At 50.0% G+C, this 24,448-nt stretch overlaps 1 protein-coding gene across 8 annotated transcripts in view; it reads right to left on the bottom strand.

Annotated features, from left to right (window-relative positions):
* SLC11A2 (solute carrier family 11 member 2) overlaps positions 1-24,448 on the bottom strand; it is a 475,484-nt gene that overhangs the window by 193,125 nt on the left and 257,911 nt on the right. For all 8 annotated transcript variants that reach the window (XR_014960527.1, XR_014960528.1, XR_014960529.1 and 5 more), the window contains one exon: positions 1,197-1,352. Coding sequence is in view for 5 of the 8 variants with exons in the window: in XM_085600792.1 (XP_085456918.1) it covers positions 1,197-1,352 (156 nt within the window). In the remaining 3 variants the exon portion in view is untranslated. The remainder of the gene's footprint in view (positions 1-1,196; positions 1,353-24,448) is intronic.

Here is a 24,448-nt window from a genome sequence, read left to right as displayed (position 1 = left end):
GTGCAGTATCAAATGAAAAATGTTTCACACTGCACATTATTAACAGCAGCTAGAAAGAAACTTTCAACCTCCATGTTTTATTAACAAGGAGGAGGTCAATGTTTCCTTGTAAACAACCTTGTTAGGTCTCCAGTAACCCCTCTACTGGATTTCAAATGCAACATATAATAATGCTTCCAATGCTTCATATCAAAGCATTGCGTCTGGCAAATGTTTATGTGATATGAGCACAAGAGGGTTCAGCATGAAATGTGCCAACACTAGCTCTAAAACAGAAGCTATAGGATATAAAGCATGTAAGGTCCCCTCAATTAGGGAGGAGGGAGAGTGTGTGTTGGAATGCTGGGCGGCATGCTGCCCAAAGGGAAACAATACTAAAGGCCATCCGGTCTGCTGCTCGTATGCAGGGGGTATTAGCTGGCTTGGCAAATAGAGAGACAGTTACATAGTGCAGCTTGGCAAATAGAGAGAATAGACAAATCTACTTCGACTGTGTGATAAATATTTGGAGCATATATTTTACTTATTTATTAGGGTAGAGATTATTTTTCTGGTGATAATTCTAATACATATGATGTGCTTTAGATTAGAATATACTATAAGCTATTATAAAATACAAAGATGTATGTATTGTGCCCTATGGAGGACGAGGGGATCCTGTGTGCGGCTCCTCATGTATACACTGCAAGAGAATATCTGACAGGTGAGTCGTATTCCTAACATAGCCCATACTCCAATAAGTCTATCCCTAAGGAAGGTGTGGGCAGTAGCGGTCCATTTTCCTTTTGTCCATTGAGGCCAAAGCTACGTATTTGCCTCTAAGGGCTGATGATTTTTACTCGGGGGTGGGTGTCACAGCAATAGGACCCAGGAAATTAGGCTTCATAGAGACAAACTAGGTATGGCATGCGGGGATTTGGGTCATGTGGTACGGAAATTCAGTGAAGAAGCAAATCTAGGATGGCGATGCTGGGGGATGAACAATGATAAGAAGGAGATGTAAAATCTGTGGAACATTCTGAAAACATTGGTTAACAAGCTATGAAAAGACATACACATTTCGAACACCATCTGTCACTCTATCTGTACAATCCAAATAGGATGGTGACGCTAAGTCAAGGTATTGTTAGAGAAGTACGCAGTGGACAATCAAAACTCAGTTTCATATCAAACAAAGGCCAAATCGTCTCCCTCACCTTGACCAATGCAGAATGTAGATACATGTTGTGCGGCATGATGACTGCTCCTATTATGCCTACTGCCTGCTCAAGCTGAGGAGTCTTACAGTTGTCACAGTAAGGAAAGAACATGCCTTTCAGCAGCTGACCCTGATCAGGTTTCACAGTTATATACTGTTGAAGAAAAGAAAATCAAGTTAAATGTAAAACTGTTTATGACTGATTACCTGTGCACAATGTATTCATGGCTCACTCATTTTATTGTAATGTTCAGATATGAGAACATCCAGTTCATATATGGAGCTCAACGTGGCAACACTATTGTTCTGCACATGCAGGAAACAAGACAGTGAGAAAGATAAAATAATTAGCTCAGGATTACACAATTTGGTCTAATGGAAAGCAGATTTCAAATCAAGTTCCTGATTAAGCATTATCAACTTGCAACCTTCTCATTACTCCATATTCATGCCTAACTGAAATCAAATTATGACTGCTACATTCAACACACAAATCAAGAACAGATCTACATATAAAACGCACCTCTGATGTTAAATTAGTTTTGTTTTCAGGCGGGTGTGATAAGTTAGAAAAACATGCAGCAATACAGCTGGAAAACTTTATCACAGGATGCGCTCAGACCAGTAGCCAGTTCTGTATGTTTTTGAAGGTCATGTTTTTGAAGGTCATGATCCCTAGGTACCAACATCGGAGGGATTGCCGCTGCCCGCGTCCCACGCAGTGGGACATCAGCAGGGCAGCTCTCTAGTGGCCGCCCGTCGCAGCCTTCCCCCTCTTCTGCCTCGCGCGCGAGGCTACGCCCAGGGAGGAGACCTCCCAATAGTGTGTAGGTGGAGGCGGGCCGTTGGGGGTGGGGGGCGAGGCTAGCCCCCCTACTTAGGCGGCCCTCTCGCCCAGTTCCTCCTCTGCTTTCTGCGCGCCGCTCCAGCTCGGACACGCGTATTTCCGGCCGTCTCGCACCGCGGTACCTGATCGAGGCCCCCTCCAGCGTCGTCGTGCCTTCCGTGAAATCTTCTACGTCCGGTGAGTCTTGCTGACCTCTCCCACCCCGGCCCTGTCCCTGGGCATGACCAGGTGTACAGGGCCCTGTGGCCCGGATAGCCATGGGTGTGGGGGGCGCAAGCAGTGGCCCGCGCCCCTGGGGGGCAATGCGGGTGTTGTTGGAGGGGGGGGTCTTGTGTCGTGGTGCGATTGCGGGGTGGCAGGGCGAGGGAGGCCCTGTACCGGACTAGCGGCCCGGCGCGCTCCCGTCCGATTGTAAGCGTGCAGCACGCGCGGCCATTGTTTCCGTGGGTCCATCGCGGCAGAAGTTAGAAGGCCCTAGAGTGTAGGCGTGTCACGGCGCGAATCGGGCCGATTACTTGAGTTTGGGGCCCATCGGATCATGGCGACCCTCTGGGGTGTCTGGGATCGGTGTGGCCGTCGCGCCCACAGAGATATCTGGCGCGCAGAGAGCAGAGGCCCGCAGGCAGGAGCACGCCGGAGCCCGGTGTGGCAGTATGTGCCTTTAGCCTGCTTTTATTGCTTCTAAACGCTACGCAGCATAATCGAGAGCTGCCCCCCCCCCCCTTGTCCCGCGTGGACACGCAGTTTGCCGACAAATTTGGCGCGTTTACGGGCCGCGTGTGCGGTGAGGCTGTTTGACGTCGTGTCCCACCCTGACTCGCAGATAAGAAATCGCAATAACACTAACAAGGTTGGCTCCTGGTGGGGCAGAAGCTACAAAAGCCAGCGTTCATCGTAGCGCAGGAACAGACCGTGGGACGGGGGGGGGGGGGGGGAGTTAGTTCGCGCGTTGCGTGCGCATGGAGGGATGGCTAGCTAATGGCCTTCGCCTTAACGAGTAATGCAGGTACGGTGGGGGGCTAAAAGCGCGCCAATCTCGGCAGATTAGGCCCACACGGTATAGGCAGGTTAGGCCCACACGGTATGATCGCTACGCGGATGCAATAGGAATACTCGTTCTTCCACGTTAGGCTACATGGGCAACCAGCCATGTGCCGTGTTGAAATGGACATGGGGGGTGTGTTGTGTGTTGTTGTGCACGTCGCGTTCACATCCAGTGTGCTGTGATCCCTTCCCGTAGCTGATGTGCGCATCGTGATAGGTCGTAGCTGTATGTGCGTAACGTAATAGGTTTGTCGGGTTTGGCGCATGAATTTTTGGTGTGTTGGCCGCACGTGTGTCATTCGTAGGTCACAACAGCAGGAAGCTCCTGTTTACGGTGGAAGCTACACGGCCGATCAACGTTAGGGACCTGGCGGTGGTTGTGTGTTGGTCATGGACGGCGCGGCTATACCCTATGTTAGGGGACATGACGCGCACGCTCCCAGTAATTAAATGTGTGTCAGTGAGACGGTGATCTTGTACAGCGCGCCATGACCGGCGGTTTGGGTCCACGCGATGAATTTAGCACACGATACAACAGTAAGAGTACCCCTCTTCCACGCGACAGTTGCGCGGGCCATCATGTCTTGGGCGCGTCCACTTTAGACCGACCTAGCGGGGTTTGTGCGTTGGTCAGGGACGGCGCGGCTATACCTTATGTTACGGGACATGACGCGCACGCTCCAAGTAACTAAAGGTGTGGCAGTGATACGGTGATCTTGTACAGCGCGCCATGACCGGTGGGTTGGGTCCACGCGATGAATATAGCTCACGAAACAACAGTAAGAGTACCCCTCCTTCCACGCGACAGTTGCGCGGGCCATCATGCCTTGGGCGCGTTCACTTAGACCGCGTGTTGTGCGATTGTTGGAACGTCGAGCCACCCCCTCGTGGTGCGGGTCAGTATGCGAACCACCCCAGAGCCTGAGTGTGTAACGTAAATGCGGTGTTCGTGTGCAGCGAGCCTAGACTTAGCGGGCGGGGCCACGCGGATAGTACTACGCAACTGCAATGGGAAGTCGCCTTCTGCTGTGACTGATGCATGGGCCAGCAACGTTGTGGCGCGTGATAAGACCCCGGTTGGGTTGTGGGCTGGTTGGACGTCGCGTCCTTATCCCGTGCTTGCGGCACTCACTGGAGAGCGCTCCAGCGGCTTGAAATCACTATGGGCGAGATTCGAGACGGGCCCGCTGCGTCACTGTGCGCGAGTCCTTTCAGGGATGCGGAAGTTAGGTACGGTGATCGGGTATAGGTTTTCCAAACCCCGCGGCCTGCGGCGCGCAACAGACCAATAGGCATTCGACCGCGGAGGCGCGCTTCCCTGCTGTAATCTACCGAGGGTGCCGAACGATGTGGGCCTGAGCCGCCACGGGAGGGTAGCAGTCAGCCACGTAGCCCCTGCTCGGGCAGGCAAGGAATTAGGTATCCAGGGTGGGTTGGGCCGCTGGGGGGAGTGCAATTACTGTCTTCACCCCAGCGGTGCGGCCAACAACCCTGGTCGGACCGAGACCAAGCTGCGCTCAGGGTGTTCACGGATGCGGTTAGCCTCGTACCCTGAGAGGGCAGTTTTGCGACGCGTATGGACACAAGACACGCCGCGCGCATGTGCGTATCGGGTTACTAGCGATGGGGTTATGGGATATTTAGTGCATCACTTCTCTATTGTACTAACTCCGCTCCTTTCCCCAATTTCAGATCCGGTGAGGGACAGCCCGCGAGCGTAGGGCTAGGATCCGAGGCGAAGGCGCAAAGGGGACGCGCATAGCTGTACTTTCGGAGTAGCCCACCTGCCATGGAGAATATCGGGACACCGGGTCCACTGTTCTCCCAAGAGACGTCGGTCGAGGAGACGCAGTCGAGCGCACCACAGGAAGGGGTATGGGCGGACTTTATGGCGTTCGCCCGTGAGAAGGGCACGGCGTGGGCCCAAGGTTTTCTGGAGGGCCGCAGGGTGGAGGATTCGGGCGTGGTCGTAACCCCCCCCCCCATCCGAGGGCGCCCCAGGCCTTTCGGGGTCAGAGCCCTGGAGGTCCACTAGGGTGCGTAAGCCCACGTCAAAAGACATGCCAGAGGCCCAGCCGGCCAGGAAACGGCAGGCGACCGCAACACGTACCGGCCTCCCAGCAGTCGCAACAACACCGGTGCACGACTCTGCCACAGGACTCACTGACTTGGCCCAGATGGGCAAAGCCATGGACCAGATGCTTGGCCTCATGTCTGTCTTCCAGAGCCGCCTCGACGCATTGGCTGCACCGCCACAATTGCCCACAGCGTCGGGCCCCGCACCAGCCCAGGCGCCCGTGCTCCAAGTCTGGGCTGGGCAGAGTACAACCGTTGAACGGCGCAATCGTGAGCTGGGGGGAGCCTTGGGGTTGTCACCTCCAGGGGACACTGGACCCTCCACAAGTATTGCAGCGAGTACTCCCCCGGCCGGCGCACTGGCGTCCCCGCCACCCACACCGGCGATTGCTACACCCTCCACCCCTGCTGCTGCTGAGTCTACGCCCGCCGTAGCATCGGGTGTTGCGGCGTCAGGAGGGGAGGGTTTAGCTCAGGTTCCTAAGCCCCTTGTCACCCAAGCGCCATTGGCATCAGGCCGCTGTTCCCTGGCATGGTTGGTGCCGCAGGCCGCGAAAGAAGGGATTTGGAGGCGAGAGTATATAGACATCCTGACATTACTTGTGCATGGGTCGGCAGGGGTGGACACGAGAAAGATGGGGCGCAAGGAAGAGGAAAGGGTCAGGTATCAGCGATGGCCGGACAAGACGATCGAAAATTGGACATCTGCATTTAATATATTGGCAGCTGTCATAGTGCAGAAATTTCCGGAACAGAGTGAGGCTCTAATGCAGTATGCCAGCACGATCCAAGAAGAGGCAAGGCTCTCTAGGGGGTTGGGTTGGTTCTATTACGACCAGGATTTCAGGAAAAGAATGGCCATATGCCCGGACCTGGGGTGGGATCAGAAGGAGATTCAGCTTTGGGTAGAACACATGTGCCGACCCACCAGGGAGAAGAAGGATCAGGCATATAAAGGGCAAGGGGAGGCATTCGATAAAAAGAAGGATCAGTTTCCCAGGCGCCCCTTTAAGCAGCCTTTTCGGGGTGGCAGGGGGCGGGGGCAGCGGCAGGGCAAGCGATTCAATTCAGGGACGTGCCGCCTTTACAATGGGGGAAACTGCACCTGGGGGAGGTCATGTAAATTCGCACACAGCTGCAGCAAGTGCGGCGCGCAGCACCCTGCCACTTCATGCCCCCCCAGCCAGAGCGCACCACAGCCCGCTGCACCCAACAGGACTGACGCCCGACTATGAGACCACACATGGGACCCCCCCTCCGTCAGTCCTCCCCCCTAACTGTTCCGTCCCCCGCATTTCTGGGTTCACCACAGAGCGCCACAGCCCCGTTAAGGGTCCTTCACCCATCATCCTTGGAAATATCCTCCCACTAATTAGGCGGTATCCACTGCTTCGGGACAGGCCGCTCCTGGCGGGGGGGTTCATTGATGGCTTTAGGATTCCCTACAATGGGCCGCTGGAGTCCAGAGATGCAGAGAACCTGAAGTCCGCTAGGGACATGCCCGGGGTGGTGGACCAAAAGGTAAGAAAGGAGTTGTCAGCAGAAAGGGTCGCTGGGCCTTTTAGCAGCCCGCCCTTGGACCATTTTTTGGTGTCACCACTGGGAGTTGTGCCGAAAAAACAACAGGGCACTTACCGCCTAATTCACCACCTTTCGTACCCTGAAGGAAATTCTGTGAACCACTGGCTGGACGAGGGGATTTGTTCCGTGGCATACTGCTCCCTGGACATGGCCATTGACATGGTCAGGAGAGTAGGGAAGGGGGCGTGGTTGGCGAAGGCGGACATTGAATCCGCGTTCCGCCTGCTGCCGGTACATCCAGCTAGTCAACATCTGCTAGGCTTCAAGTGGGCGGGGCAGTTCTTTTATGATCGCTGCATGCCGATGGGCTGTGCTGTCTCCTGCGCCTACTTCGAAGCCTTCAGCTCGTTCCTTCAGTGGGCCTTGGGGGAACTTCACGGGATCACACAGGTGACCCACTATCTGGATGACTTCCTATTCTTCGGTCCGGGTGGGTCGGACGAGTGTGCGGTAGGCTTGAGTCGGTTTGAGGAGCTGGCAGAGTTTCTGGGGGTTCCCCTTGCCCCAGGTAAGACCGAGGGGCCGGCACAGGTACTGACCTTTCTTGGCGTAGAGCTAGATACGGTAAAGGGCGAGTCGAGGCTCCCCGCCGATAAGGTACTGGGCTTGTTGCAGGATATCCAGGCGCTGCTGGGCAAGGACAAAGCGACCCTTGGGGCTGTCCAGAGCTTGATTGGCAAATTGAATTTTGCAGCAAGAGTGATTCCAGCAGGCAGAGTGTTTTCAAGGAGGCTGGCGGGGGCCACGGCAAATGTAACTCAGAAGCACCATTTTGTACGACTGACCGCCGGCTTGAAGGCTGACCTTGCCATGTGGGCGGAATTCCTCATGGGTTTTAATGGGACGGTGATTTGGAGGGCCCCGTGGATAGCCAGTCAGGAGCTCTGCTTGTTTTCTGATGAGTCTGGAAGGGAAGGTTTTGGTGTGATCCTGGGGGAAGAGTGGTGCGCTATGCGGTGGCCCAATGCATGGCGAAAAAAGAAGGTGACACAGAACGTTGCAGTGTTGGAACTCTTCCCAATTGTAGTAGCACTGCATCTCTGGCGGGCCACACTGAGCAACATGAAGGTTGTCTTCTGGTCAGACAACATGGCGGTGGTGCACGCCATTAACGGCCTTACCGCCTCGTGCCCGCTAGTCCTGAGTCTGCTGAGGGAGTTAGTCAGGGAGGGTCTGCGCAGCAACGTCGAGTTTAGGGCGCGGCACATCGCGGGTGTACGGAATGTGGCAGCTGACGCTCTTTCTCGCTTTCAGTGGCTCCGGTTCCGGGAGGCCTGGCCGCGGGCAAGGGCGGAGATGACACCATTCCCGGACCACCTCTGGCGCTTGCTTCAGTGGGGGAGAGACTGAGGAAGATGGGGGAGAGGTCCTTGGCGCCAGCAACGCGGAGGAAGTACGACTCGCAGTTAGCAACGTTCAGAGCGGTAGTGGAGGCGCTGGGTTGCTCAGCCTTGGGGGCAGAAGAACAGGTAGAGGCTTTTGTGGTGTGGGCCAAGGAGAATGGCAGATCGCACTCATGGATTTGTGGTCACCTGGCAGCAGTGCGCCACGACGCCAGGTTAGATGGGAGTGTCGACCCAACGGGGTCATCCAAGATTAGGGCGGCCCTGAAGGGCTGGGCCAGGGAGGAGGTTAGACAACCTGACACCAGGGCACCCATTGAATTCATAGACCTTCAGCTCCTCCTGGACGCGGTACCCCTGGTTACTTTCTCCCCGTTCGAAGCTAGGCTGTTTTCAACGGCCTTCTGCCTGGCATTCTTTGGCGCTTTTAGGGTCAGCGAGCTAGTGGCAAAATCGAAAGCTGACCTGTCTGATTCTGCGCTGGGGATTGCGGATGTGGCCCTCAATGCATCGCTGGAGCTACGGATTCGCAGATCAAAGACAGACCAGGCAGGGAGGGGGAAGACAGTTGTGTTACAGACCCTAGGGGACAACAGGTACTGCCCGGTTCACATGGTCAGGGAATACCTGGCCTTGCGTCCAGCGTCCCCGGGTCCCTTCCTGGTTCATGCAGACGGATCCCCCCTCACCAAATTTCAGTTCGACCGTATTCTGGGAGCCACTCTGGCTAAGGCTGGCCTAGCGGGGTGTGGGCGCAGATTCTCCTCGCACTCCTTCAGAATTGGTGCGGCTACTTCAGCGGCCAAAGCCGGCCTGGGCCCGGAAGGGGTAAAAGGGGTGGGGCGATGGGAGTCGGACTGTTTTAAGAGGTATGTTCGCCCTTAATGCTGTATGTGCAGACCCGACTTTTTTCCCGCTCTGGGTTTTTTGTCCTTTTTGATGAACGTATCGAATGTTGTGTGTAATAAAGATACGACTACCTAAAAGCCGCTTCATCGTTTCATTGACAGGTCACCAGGTTTGGTTGATGGGACATTCCTACATCACGAGGCTGGAACGCTGGGCAGCACACAGGAACTGGTCGCAGAATTTTGCTAATACACAGTTTGTGTGGTTGGGCTCCCCGGGAATGAAATGGAGTGAAGCCCGTGGCACAATTGAACAGCGCCTGGCAGTCGTAGGGGTTCCGCCCTCTGTTATCATCTTGCACCTAGGGGGTAATGACCTGGTTTCCAGGGGGAGGAGGGCCCTGCTCATGTCGATGCAAACTGACTTGCAGGCCATTAGCCAGGCCGGGGGGTCATGCGAGGTCTGGTGGTCTGAAATTGTCCCCCGCAGGATTTGGAGAGGGGCCAGGTCCCCGGCAGCAGTAGAGCGGTCACGTAGAAGGGTCAATAGGTCCATGCAGAAATTTATGGAGCGTAGGGGCATGGGCTTCATCAGACATGCTTTGATCCAAGAGAAGGTTGAGGGGTACTACGAGACGGATGGGGTGCACCTGTCCAGGGTAGGGATGGACATGTTCCTGCTCGACGTACAAGAGGCGCTGGCTAGCAAGGGACATCAGTAACACCTATGGGGGTAGGGGGGCTCTGGCAGCGACGGTAGCCTCCCCAGAGCTGTGGCGGAGTTACAGGGCGATCTGGAGGCAGACGGGTACAGTAAGGGTACCTCTGCGACAGGCGGTACAGTAAGGGTACCCCTGTCCGGCACAGTAAGGGTGCCCGAGCCAAGGTCCAGGAGCCGAAGGGGGTTCTGGGAAGACCGCGACGGCACCCAGTTAGTCCTTCGGGCGGTTGGGGGGCCTGACCAACCGGGGGTGTGCCACAACAAGCTCCGCCCCTGTCAGAAGGGGCGGGAGTAGGAGACCGATCACGTGACCCAGTGGATGATCTGAAAATAATTATGTGCCACACTGCCGGGCATCGACCCACCGTGTGTGCTGGCTCACCAGGCGGGCGGAGCAGCTAGGGGCCGCTTGCCCTGGATCGCCCGTAAGATAACCCAATTTTATTGTCATACTATGTTGTATGAAATAAACCTGCAGCAGTTCTTCACCCACAAAGAAAGTGTCAGTGTAATCATTGGGTGACGTCTGTGCATGCGTGTTGATTGAAGCGGATGACGGTGTGGTCACTAGAATGGTTTTCAGTACAAAAGCCATTTGACAAAGCTTTTTTGGTAGACACAGCACACTACATCAATATTATAAAGTCAATGTCTACATTTTTGTAAGCAATTTTTCTACCATGCCCATTTTTTGGAACAAATAGTGAATACGGATCACAGTGCCCTAGGACTATTAAATACAACCTCATACGTTTGGAAGAGTTTGGTAATCTCCCTCAATTGAAATCCTGGTGGGAAACGTTGGGCAAATTTTGCCTTCTAATGACAATTATCTAGTAATGTCGGTCAAAACTGGGTGTAAAATGAATGTGTGTTTAACTGGCATCTCAGGAGGCTCTCAAACATATGATCAAATCAAAGGATTAAAAAACTGAAAGCAAAAATATCAAAACAAGCTTTCAGTCACTTTCCGGTCTATCTAACTCTTGATGATTCATGTAGCTCAATGGAGTAAAGTATCCACTACAACAATGTGTGGATGGCCCCATAGTAAAAACTTTGAATCCTGGTGGGTTCATTATGCATTTAATCATTCTTCGAATTGATAGAATAGGTAACATTTAGTTGGGGAACAAACATCTATTTTCTGTCAAAAGCATCAAGATATCTCCTCCGGGGTAAATATTTGCTCTACAAACTTTCGCCCAAAAAACCTTTTATGGGGGGCGTGGCAAAGACGGCAGACGGGTAAGACGTCGTTTCCTCGTCTCTCCGCTCTTGCCGTTGGCCTAGCCATACAACTATAAGCGTCCGCCTTACCACATCTCTGGAGCGGTCCAGACACTTCAGGGGGAGGGGGGAGAGGAGCACTGGCCTGAGCTTCGCTCTGACTGGCCAGCTTTGGGAGCGTCCTCCGACAGCTGCGGGGGGAACGCCTGCAGCCTGGTGCCTCAAGCCGTAGTGGGGCCTGGGGCTGTGGAGACCCACGAAGAGTACTCGACCTGGGCTCTGTCCTGCCCAGCACTGCGCTCCACTTAGAGCAACGGAGACTGGCCCGAGGATTGCCTGCCCTGCCCCGATGTGGAGAGCTGCAGGGATTGCCTCCCGGGCCTGGGACGCTTGCCGGGGCCCGGACGGCCGGGGAGGTCTGAGCTGGCTCGCACCAGGCTTCAACGTGACGGGGGAGGAGAGCATCAGGGCACTCTGCGGCAGACCTGCTGAGGATCAAAGGGCACCTCCAGGGATTCCCCCGGAAACTGATTTCTTAGCCATGGAATAATGACAGGTACGCAGCTGGGCCCACCATCCTTGCGATGGCCTGCACCTCTCAGACCTGTCTGATTCCTAGGGGAGGGGAGGGCAGCCCCGGTATACTACCATGTTCTGCTATAACCTGCCTCAGTGACTCCCGGGCCCCTCTGGCGAGATTGTGGATTTCGGGGTGGACCACACAGCAAGTGGGGGTCCGACCGCCCTCACCCAGCCGCCATGTTCCCCGCCCCACTCCCTGGGTTCTGAAGGGGCGCTGAGCGGGACATCAGAGCGTACATCTATTTTGGTCGGCATTTCCCCCTACGCCACGACACAGAGGACTTCACTCCCCTGCATCTGGGCAGGGCCCATGCATTTCAGCAGCCCAGAGGCTGCTATTGCTGGGACTCCTCTTGGGCCATCCTCGCTGGGGGCTGGAGTGGGGTGCCCTCCCTCCTTTCGGTGCAGGGCTTACCTCCCTGGTATGTATCTAGCCTGGGGGCCACTTGACTCGGTGAGACCGCCCTGTACTGGTCGCACTTTTCTCCTCGCCACTCACCCACTTGGACATTTAGGGCTTCTGGGTCAGTGCTTCATGGTGGTTCAACGTCCTCTGTCCTCCAGAGGCTGAGATCCAGATCGGGACCTGCAACAACCCGTTTGCCCTGACTCACTTAGCAGCACAACTTGGCGAAACCACCCGTATGGATGTGGGTCCGAAGAGCGCAAGTTGGAATCTTGGAGCGATGACAACAGCCCGCTCTAAAAAGAACCACACCCTCAAAAATATGCCTTCCAGGCTTAACGGTGGTCCCTCAGGCGACCGCCCCCTAGCATCCAACACACCTCAGCTGCAGGATGACAATGCTGTGGAGGAGCCGATGACTCGCTCCTTCCTTGAATCCCTCTTTACGTCCCTCATAGATGACCTATAGGCAGCCAAACGGGACCTCTCCCCGGATATAAAGGAGATCCAGAAGGATCTGGTCTCCCTGGGTGTTCGTGTAGCAACTTTGGAGGAGCAGGCCTTTGGAGTTTTCTCATACCTAGGCCCGGAGAAGACAAACAACGGTGCAGTTCATACCGACCAGTCTCTCTCTTAAATGTGGATCTCAAGTTATTCATGGGTATCTCATTGGACCAAGAGGGATTAATTCCCCAGAGACAAATGAGCAACAACACTAAGTGCATACTACATATTATATAGAAAGCCACATGCTCTTCCGGAGAGCTTATACTCCTAGCAATCAACACCAAAAAGCCATTCGACTGAGTCCATTAGCCTTTTTTTTGTGGAACGGGTTCTTGCTCACTTCGGGATTAGTATCAACAAAACCCGTGCACACATACAGTATTACAATAGGCAAAGTAAATGCGTAAAAACAGATTTGAGCAAAATCCAACGGAGATGTCTTAGTCTTCTTTAATAAGCTGTGAACAAAGGAGCCAGCCGACACATGTTTCATCAGAGAGACAAAGGTCTCTGAATCTTCAGGACTGTTTGCTCTAATCCAAGTTCAGCATTATCCCTGCACCGGTGATAATTCCAACCCGGTGGGGCATTAGTCGGTCAATACAGAAGCCTCTATTAAGCTCGAACACAAATGACTGTCAGGTACAAGCCACTGATGGCATGAACGTAAAATCGGTGACGACTCCAAGACGACAACATATAAGGCAGTAAACAGGTATAACGTCAAGTGGACAAAGTCGTCTTAAGTTAATGAGAATGCCGTAGAAAAATCACGCCATTACAATCAAAACCCGAGACAGAGTCCTGCCAAGTATTGCAGTCAGAAGTATTCTTAGTGGAACAGTCCAGGTAAGACACGTGTGATGTGTCTATAAGACCCACTTAAGTTTGGTGGAATCGAAACGTCCTGGCGGCTCCACTACAATCCTGGAGTGTCTCTATGATGAAACACGCGTCGGCTGGCTCCTTTGTTCACAACTTATTAAAGAAGACTAAGACATCTCCGTTGGATTTTGCTCACATCTGTTATTAAGCATTTACTTTGCCTATTGTAATATAGTATGTGTGCACGGGTTTTGTTGATCTTTATCATGTGGTAGGGTTTCCCTGCGCAAATCAAGGGGTTTTAGGGTTTCCCCTTCCTAGTTTAGAACCATACCAATTTGTTGGAACTAGAGACATATATATGTTAACTAGCTGAGCGCCATTTCTTCCTTCAAACGTTAAACTCGTTCTTTCTGTACTACACTTCAGGATTAGTGACAGATTTTGGACATGTGTGTTTAACTACTACCACCATCCCACGGCGACAGTCAGAGTGAACAGCCATGTTTCTGCCCCCTTTCCTATAAGCAGAGGCACGCGACAGGGGTGCCCATTGTCACCTCTGTTATTTGATATGTATATGGAGCACCTACCTCAAAGGTTTGTGATAAACCCCAGATCACAAGGGCCACCTTTGGGGGAAGCAAGACACCATCACTTTATATGCGGACGACATCCTGGTGACTCTTGATAACTCTTCCATGGCTCTATCGGACTTCTTGACAGAATTGAAGACTTTCAGCCTGACTTCAGGATTTCAAGTTAATGTGGCCAAGTACCAGGAGCTCAATCTATCATTGTCCCCGTCCCTTCTTCTGTCATTGTCCCCATCCCTTCTTCTCTCAACTACCACACTTTATAAAGACAGATCAGAACCGATCTATCTCGCTGGAAACATCATCAGATCTTCTGGTTAGGGAAGACAGCAACCCTCAAAATGACTATCTTACCTAAGATCCTCTATCTCTTCCAAATGTAACCTCTGGCTCCGCTGAAGAGGATGATTCCTGAAATGCAAATTGGGTTACACCAGTTTGTTTGGCTCTGTCTGGAAGAGACCACGCATGAAGAAAGAGCTAAGCTACCTCTCACCTCACGCCGGAGGCTTGGGCATCCCGAACCTCCAATTATACTACCAAGCGGCCCAATTATGCAATCTGGTTGGATGGAATAGGGCAGAATCAGAACAGCACTGGTTATTCGAGGACAAAGCAGTGGCAGGTACTACTCTGTGGAAAATCCCCTTTTTGAAGCTGACACACCAACCTAAAGGTCTTTCCTTATCCCCCATCAAGGAAAGCGACTATGGCCATCTGGGACCAGACCAGCGTCAAACGCAGTCTCACCTCCTTTTCTTCCCCTTTGACACTATTGTTCGACAAGCCAGACATCTCCCGGGGGTTGGGCCTCTGAACATTCAGTATGTGGCGACAAACAGGCTGTTGCTCAACGGGCCATATGTTCGATGAGTAGAGAGTGATCCCTTTTAATCAGCCACGCATAGACTTGGCTCTAACTATCTGCAACTTTGTCATTGGCTCTGGCACCCGGACAATAGATCTGATACTCAGAGCCACCTGACCCCATATGAGAGATGGCTGATCTTCCAATAAACAACTCATTTCCGAATGATATGCCCTTCTGAACTGGCCCTCCAGGCACATGTATAAAGCCAGTCAACATCGGGGAGAGGTGGAACTCGGTAGGCAGTTGAGTGACAAAGAAGGGGAGAAGATATATTACAGAGCCAGACACACTGCCTGTAACTCAGCCCTCACAAACTTGTTCACCAAAGTGGCCACGTACTGGTACCTCACCCCAGTACGCTTACACAGGTATAACCGAAAAGGCAGCGCTGACTGTTGTCCAGGGTTTGGAGCTCAGGGGACATGGTGCATCTACTCTGGGACTGCCCACGACTTCAGACCTATTGCACACAAGGGATTGACGATATTGACTTGCACCTTAACACACAACTACCTAGATATCCCGCCTAAACATTACTGGGCCTACCTACGCCCCTTACGTACCCTTCAAAATCTAGACGAGGGAGACAAACAGGATAGGCCATGGGAGCAGCCATGCAGAACATTCTTACACTGGGCGTTGATGCATATACCTACTCATTTGGGATGGCTCCACCAATTGTGGCACGTACTTGGCATGGAAAAGAATAGGCTATCCCTTCCCAATCAAGGTGCATCATTTGGAGAACTATGGCACCCTTACCAGTCTCTCCTTTTGCAAGACTTCTGGGAACTTACATGCCCTAAGTATCTCCGCATATTGTGCCTGTCTGGAAGAGTCCCTAAATCTCACTCATGTTATCAGCTTAAGTGATATGTATTGTGCTGTTGTCTTCTTATGCCTTCTGGAGAACAATGAAGGAGTTTGGGGTGGGTGGTGGGAGGGATGTTGGGTTGGGAATGGTTTTGTTTGAAATAATTGAATGCCAAGGATTACATAGCCACACTGTGCTGTGCACCACAACAATACTCCTGTACTATGTTATTTGGCATTATCTGGAATAAAGAGATTTGAACCACAAAAGAACTTTAAATATTAAATTTACTTGATTAGGACATTAGCTCCCATCCTGTTCTCTTACAGAACAGCTCTAAAACACTTCTATTTAAAACCCTCCTCACTGCAATCAATTAACTCATTTTTTTCAACATGAAATCTCCTACAACTAACTTTTGATGTATTCTACCCTATGCTACATTGTGATGGCTCCAGGCACCCAAGTGAGGATGCTGCTAAACCATTACCCATGGAAATACAACAAACTTTATTTAGAAATTTGCCAAATACGTTTTTTCAAATAGTCTGTTTTAAAGCACATTAGAACAGCAATATGTGTACATTCTGAATACAAAATGAGTTCCAAGAACATATGAGCAAATAAGTTGTAAATTGTGTGGTTTAAAGCTTAGTGGACCAATAAATTTGGTCATAACTAGGTTGAATTTAAAGACAATGTTTGGGGACTTTGCTGGCACCTCAAAGTATTTTTGGGAAAAATTTGCTGAAAATGGTGCATTTTAAAGTACATTAAGCCCGTAAAGTTGATGAAACTCAATACAATGCCTTACTGTAGAAAGTGAAGAGCCTGCAGTGCCGAAAATGGAAAATGAACTCCGAGAACTAATTGTGTCGAGGGCAGTGTTTGGGAATTGAAAAGGGTATGACTGCAGCTTCATGGCACCAGGTGCTTGATACAATGCCAGGGTGAAATGTACTTCTGGCATCCATCATGCTACCACCATATTATCACCAACAATTCTTAGCATATTTACTATACTGGTGTCAGACTGAATCAGGGAACTTTAAAGCAGTACTCCCGCACACTGTTAGGTGAGGTTATGTGGCTCAGTGCCAATGTCATTCTGCTCCAGAAGGGACGAGCAGAGCCACATATAATCACCCCCCCCCACGCTGATGTTCCATTTGCTCCTCCGAAATGCCCCTCCAATGTGGGGTGCCTCAGGGCTCTTCCCTGAGCCCCACATTATTTAATATCTATATGTCCACATTGGAGGAGGTTATCACCCCATTCGGAGTGAGCGTCGTCAGCTATGCTGACAAAACACAACTAGTGGTGTCTTTGTCCCACCCCAAACAACAGAAAGCTGATCTCTTCAACTGTCTTACGCAGGTTCATCGTTGGATGAATAGATCAGCCCTAAAACTAAACGGGACAAAAACGGAGGTCCTTATACTTGGCCCAAAAGGAACCTCACTCCCCCTGGATAGTTGGCCAGCCTGTCTAGGTCCCCTCCCTGACCCAAAAATAGAGGTGAAAAGCTTGGGAGTATGGATCGACTCCGATCTCTCATTTATTCCGCAAGCAAAGAAGGTAGCAGGGACCTGCTTCGGTCTTCTAAAATCTTTGAGGAAAGTCCTGCCACTTCTTCCCCCTAAACCCCAACAACTGCTAATCCAAGGTCTCATAATATCGAGACTAGATTACAGTAACGTGATTTATCTGGGCGCTCCCGAAGCGACCCTTAATAAATTGCAGAGAATTCAGAACACTGCTGCCCGGATCATCACAAACACCCCGGCCAGATCATCTGCTAAACCCGCTCTCAAACTTCTCCATTGGCTCCCCATAAGGGAGAGAGTCAAATTCAAGGCCCTGTGCCTGGTACACAAAACATTGCATAACCAAGGCCCCCCAATCCTCAGCAATTTTGTCACCCCTTACACTACCACTAGATCCCTCCGTTCTAACGCAGAAAACCTCATCAATACCCCGAGATTCAGGAAAGCCCGATCAGGAGGAAGACGCTTCTCGGTACAAGCTGCCCGTCTTTGGAACTCACTCCCCCATGACTTACGTCTTGAACCACAATATCTGCGCTTCAGGAAGCTGCTAAAAACTCATCTCTTTCCCTAGCTTCCATGCCCCCTCCCTGCTTTGATTTCTCACCCTTCCTCTCTTTTGCTCTCAGCTCCCGGGCCTCAGACTTGTTGAATCAGGGTTGTTAGCGCTGGGATACCTCCGGGTGACTATGCGCTTTATAAAATAAATAATAATAATAATAATAATAATAATTAGGAGTCCCTGAGCTCAAACAGAGAGTCTATCAACAGGTTGGCATGGCCAGTGTGCATCGATCCTCTACGTGCCAGTGCAGTGGCAGCAGCTTTAGCTCTGGTCGAACCAGCCGGTTAGCCCTCTAGAGGCCACTTCTTTGCCAGTGCCTAGCAGATCCTTATGCAGAGAACAAGCCATCAGGAGATTGTCTGCTTTTGCACTTCCTTTCCATTCTTTGACCTTTGGAAACACACAAAGAGTTGATCTTCCAACCAATGTTCTTTGATACAATCAATATAAAAGCTTAGTGGCCAAATAATTCAGCTTTTCTTCCTCCTTAGAGGGATGAGGTTGGGCAAAGAAAAGAATGCTGGAGGGTGAAAGCACACCTGACACGAAACTGAGTGACCACTTTCGGTAGACCAAAAGAGCCTGCAGCTCACTCCATACCTATTCGATGTTACAGACAAGAGAAAGATAGCTTTCAATGTCAAATGTCTCTGGCTTGTGGGGGATGGGGGAGGGGGGAAGAGAGGTGCAGCAGCTCAAAAGTGAAGAAAAAGGTGTAAAATATGTTCATGTCCCACTGTAGCATCACAATGGGTTTAGGTGAAAACAAACGTGGCAAACATTTCCAAGACAGCATCACAATAGGCGATTTAAATAAGGAAGCCTGATCCAACCACAATGAAAGCTAAAGAGTCAACAAACATCAAACAAACGTGGCAAACATTTCCAAGATAGCATCACAATAGGCGATTTAAATAAGGAAGCCTGATCCAACTACAATAAAAGCTAAAGAGTCAACAAACATCCTTTAAAAGACACAAAGGCAAGCCCTTGCTGGGCCAAGGATAAAACAAACATCAAAACTTCAGACAACTTGGCTTTCACGGAGTCCATTTGTCGGGTGCCGCATCAAGCCACCAATTTGTCTCGGACCAGAGTACGCCTATTTAGCGGTGAGACACCTAACCGCCAAGATGACATCAATGACCTCAAGAGAAAGGTTGAAGAAATTCAACTGCCACTGCTCAATAACCAAACATGGACATGCAGATTGTGCAGAACAGGGTGCAGAACTCTGCCCTGCTGCTATGAAAGAAGATCCTCCAGATGACTCAGGCTGACTGGAGGTCAGCAGCTCACGCTCAGGATTTCTGGGTACTACACTTTTCGGGCCCAATCTGGTGACAAACGGGTGATTTTGGTCCAATGGTTCTTGATCTTCTTCAGAACTCAGGGCAGAAGAGGCAGCGGTAGAAAGACATACGGGAGTCCCGGGCACCACTCTAGACAAAAGGCGGCTCCGAAACAGAAAGCCACCTTGTGCCACCTCTGGGCACAACTGCCATTCATGATGCGCTAAGCATCAACATCTGAGGTCATCTGCCCTGGCACTGAGAGATCCCGCTAAGTGGTTTACCACCAGAGGAATTCCTTGGCAGTCCCGCCACTTACAGAGGCGTAGAGCTTCCGGATACAGGGCCCAAGATCTTACCTCACCTTGGTTGTTGCAGTACCACATGATGGTGGTGGTGTTGTCTGTGAGCACCTGCATCCGCCTTAGTCTCAATCCTAGAAGTCTCAGAGTCACCCACACTGAGATCCAAAAAAGAGACTGAACACCTGGATCATAGCCTGAATGTCCTGGACTCGCCGCTCCTGCAGGCGAGGATATGGAAATAAGCATCATGCAGGTCCAAGGCTAACATCAGTTTTCTGAGGTCTAGTGTAGACAGGACCTGGGCCTTCTGAATTTGTCCATTCACAGGTAAGCATTGAGAATGTGAAGATCTAAAATAGAATAAAGGCCTCCATATTTTTCAGCACACAGATGTAGCCGGAGAAACACCAAGTCCCACTTCTGAGGCCGGAACCCTTTCTACAGCCCCTTTGGCCAAAATGGTCTGACTTCCTTTAGCAAGACAGACAGATGGGACTCAGTCATCCACCGAGATGGTGGTGGAAGGTGCAGTGAGGTAGAAAGAAATGGGATGGCGGGGTCATGGTGTACAATTTGTAGAACACACTTGTCTGAAGTAGTGGCCTGCCACCCCTGGAGGAAATACTGGATCCTTCCTCCCATTAGGTGGATGTGTGCCAGCAAGGACACACTAAAGCGGATTAGAGGCTGCAGATGCTGGGGGAGGGGAGGACTGAGCTGTTTGATGTTGCTGCTGCCTTGAGCATTGTCTGAAAACATCAGCCTCAGCCACATTAGGGCTGAAAGGCCAGCTGGGCTGACAGAGGGGTCTGACTTTGGCGAAATGGAAAACTCTAACCATAGCAATGGAGCAGGAGAAATTGTTAGTGGACATCTCTGGCCAGAGAGAGAGGCCCAAGGGATGTGCTATGGCTTGACTCTCCTTAAACCGTTCCTGGGTCAAATATGCTTTTTCACCAAAAAGGCAAAAGCCATCAAACGCCATGCCCATCAGGGATACTTGGGCATCCCCAGAGAAGCCTTTAGACCTCATCCGAAGTGCCACACTGGTGCCCATTGCTCGACCTAAGCAGTTTGTTGTGTCCAAGCCAGAACGTATTACAAATTTTCCTGCATCGCAACCATCCTGAATACGTTGAGTAAGAGACGCCCGAAGGTCATTCAGAACACCAGTAAAACTTGTGTCACTGAGACCAAAGAGCATGGGAGTCACAGCCAAGAAGACTGCTGGTGTTCACAGACCTCATAGCAAGGCCCACAGAGGAGAAAATATGCTTGCCACATGTCTCTATTTGTTCTGACTGAAGATCAGGTGGAGGGGTAGGGAAGGCGTTGTGATTGACTTTGCTGTTAGACACATGTACCGCAAAACTCTTTAGCATTAGATGTTGCACAAGAAAGGCTGGGTAGCCTGGTGCAGACAATGGCGACAAGAAACCTGCCTTTTAACAGGTGGACCTGTACAGGGTTTCACCCACGTGCCAAAAAGAGTATCCGTGAGGGCCTTATTAAATGGCAGAAGAGGTTCTGCAGGGGCCTCCCTGGCCGGAGTACCTCAGTTAAATCATTTTCACCTCAATAGTGTAAAATTGAAGGTCTAAGACTTTTGCCACCTTTCGCATAAAGACTGAAGGAGGCACTCTTCTCCGTAGTAGGACCAGGATGAGCTAAAAGGCCAGTATCTGAGGAAGAATCTGGGTCACATGCATCTTGGAGTTCTTCATACCAGTTCTCCTTATCACAGTGTGTGATATAATCATCCCCTTCATCACTTGTCATTGCCCAAGTCAGTACCGAAAAGACTGTGTAAAGTTTGGCCCTAGTATGTGGTAAGGACAAAGTGTCAGAATCCTAAGGATTGTCTGTTGGCTGCATATCGGTCAGAGCCAGGTGTAGCTTCAGCTGTGGCTTATTCTGCTTGGAGTCAGATAGCACAATTGGTTGGAAATCCTTCTCTGGCATTGGGTGCTAGGACCGAAGTCGGCACCTGACACCGTGCTGGGTGAATGGAGGCTTGCGGGCAGAAGTCTGCCTGGAGGACCCTGCAGATCCTTGGGGCTCAAAGGCATGCCAGAGGGAGCCGCTAAAGTGCCAAAAATGTTCGGCATAGCCTCTCCGAAGGCCCCAACTTGCTGCAACGTCACAGATGGACTCGAGAACTTGAATGCGCCAAATTCATGAACGAGACCGGGAGGCTTGCTGACACTCTAGCACCTCTCTGGAGTCGGAGAGTGTCAGAAAGAGGCTGGTCCAAGCTCCGGCTTCTTATGTTTTTTTAGCAGACCCAAAGACTTCGACGATGATCTGCGGCAGGAAATACTTTGGTCGGGAGAGGGTATGGGGTCTTTCTTTCGACTCCAATTGCTTCATGCAGACTTCTTGGGTTTAGAGGTGTTCAATTTGGCCTTGTGATCCTGTATGGCCTATTGTTTTATCTGGGCACAGTCATCACAGGCACCAAAGACACACTTTGTGAGGATCCATCAGAAACGTATGCTTGCGACAGTCCGTACTCGGTCAGTACCCTGTTGTCTTGTGGGGGTGACATCTTCTCTTGCACAACTAATAATGGTTTGATGAAAATTTGGTTTTGAAGACCAAGAAGAAGCTCCAGATCTGCCCCCAAAGGCGCATAAAGAAAGGAACCGACGCAAGCATGCCTGTATAGTGTTTATATTTGGCTCAACTCATCACTTCTGAAGCAAAACGACGTTGCCGCAGAGACACAATGCCACCGACCGGCTTTAAAGTTTCCAGAAGTCTGACACCTGGGAAATATCCACAAGGGGCGGAATTTGTGGTTACAAGTATCCATCAGAAAACCCAGTTTAATGGTTCCAATTATTCGACCTCAGAAGGATTAAAGCCTGATGCTACATGTTCAAAATTAGAATATATGACCTGGAGATCATACCAGATGTTACATCTTATCAGGATTGATATACCTTTCATCAACAGTACCAACACATCTGCATAGGGCTGCTATACTTTCATATATTTTACTACCACTTTTCAACAGGACTGCTACATTTTTTATGGATAGTCCTAACACTTCTGAGAAGGCTGTTGTACTCTTTTGGACAGTATAATCAATACAACGGTTTAAACCAAATAAAGATTAATGAATGAACAGTATAATCACTTCCAAACAGGGTGACTTTTCTCTTAAGACAACAAAGTCACATTTTAACAGAGGGCACATATTATGTCAATTAAGAGGTAATATCATCTGTATCCATTCCACAAACATAAAATATTAGAAAATGAGAGCTCCTCTCTTCCTGAATTATGCTACTTGGAAAAGATTTAATGTAATATTTAATTGTACATAGTCAAATTAGTGTAATAACGAAATGCTATCCAAGGGGACAGTCTGTAAATAATTCATGAACAAAGTAGAACACCTTGTGTGTGAGGGTGCAGATTTATTTCTTTTTATTATTCACCAATATTCCCCATGGTGAGCCAAGGAAGTTGTGCGAGGTGAAAATATTTCTCGCGCATTGTTGAAATCCATTAACTCGAGGCTGAATAAAATGTAGGGGAGATGCATTTCCCTTCATATTCTGGGGTAAATCTACAGCCATTTCCATGGTTGAAATGGGTTGGATCAAAGTTTGGGAATGTCCTTTTTTATGGCTATTCCCCAACTCATTGACACACACATTTCCCTTCACTTGAGTATGATTTACAAGTGCTGATTTGTCAGCACACGAGGGAGATGTCCACACTGATTTTTAGCAGGCATAAAAAAAGGAAATTTTGTCGGTAACTTACATTTACAACAAAATTTACCTTTGTAAATCTGGCACAAAAAGAGGGTCGGTTTATTTATTGCAATAAATCACATTATCTATGCAGGGCATAATAATTAAAAAGGTTTTAACTTACTTAATGAAGGAACTAAAGTCCTCACGGTAGAGTAAACTATGCCCATTTTCCCAATTAAAGGAACTACCCTACTTCCCGGATAGTAACTTATACATGCAAGAAGACAAAGGTATAAGTCACTGCTGTGTATATAAACGTCTGAAATCTTTTTTCTCTAAAGCGAAGTGTGTGTATTTCACACACTGCGTACAATTAACATTTAGGATTAGTAGATTTACATTAAAAAATTATATTTTTTAAATTGTTTTTATTTTCTATGTCTTTTTCCTACACAGTGTGAAACCTGAAGTAACTGGTGCTCTTCACTCAGCAAAGTGGGAGTTTGCTTTTAAAAAACAAACAAATTATTGTGTTAACACCCTAGGAGTTTCCTTCCAGTGTGTGGCAGCTTTTTTCAGAACTACCAGGGTTTTCCTGGCAGTCCCGAACAGGAAATAAAGTATGTCAGAACTTCTGCCCTACATAGGGTGGATGGTCTGAGGTACTCTGAGCGACTGCCTGATTCTAGAGGACCACTAGTCTGAGGTTTCTGCCAGCGCAAAGATGACAGTTCGCTCACCCTAAATAAAGCAGGCGGAACAAGAGTGTCAGACAGGGCACTCCACCCAGATCATGGCAGAATATCGAGTCTACTAAACTCTAAATAAGGATCTTACACTTTTGATGTAATTAGGCATAATCGTTGAACTTGTTTCACACTTTCCAGGCACAATTTCAGAAGGTGATTACATTGAAGTTAAGGGGTTACCTGCCTCATTTCTGATATTGGAAAAGGGCTTTCATGGGGGAAGGAGCAAACTTTCTGTCCCTGCAAAGTATTTGAACATCTCAGTGCCCAAACTGATGTGAACCTTCTGGATGCTCTAAATATGAACTACCCTCAAAACCAAGAGCGTAACCTTCCCTCTATCCAAAAAATGATATGTAATTTTTCCTGCTCATGACCAATGCCTGTGAATAACCATTGTTTGAACAGCCTCCATCTGCCAAGCTATAATTTGTGGACGGTGAGCAATGCCATAGGTGTTGAACTGAAGATCTTTGAGCGAGGCCTGAAACACACACAGGACACATTAGATGACAGCTGAGATATGGTCTGGAGACTGCAAATGATATCTGGTGCTGTGGTAGGCAGACATCAAGGGAAACTAGGATACCCAAGGCCTCTACCGGCTTTTAATTTCAATATAACTAAATATTATTGCACATATTGTTAAACGTTTTTGTTGAATTAATTTATTCTTGCATTTGTCTTAATAGTTATTCACTTGTATTAACAACGACAGATGAAATTTTTCTCCACACAGCAAGAATTTTACCACTGACCCCCATCCCATTCCTGTAACGGAGAGCAATCGC

Source organism: Triturus cristatus, chromosome 4_2, assembly GCF_964204655.1.
Source record: "Triturus cristatus chromosome 4_2, aTriCri1.1, whole genome shotgun sequence".
NCBI lineage: Eukaryota > Metazoa > Chordata > Amphibia > Caudata > Salamandridae > Triturus > Triturus cristatus.
The sequence above is the reverse complement of the archived record's forward strand: the minus strand, read 5'-3'. Positions and strand labels throughout refer to the sequence as shown.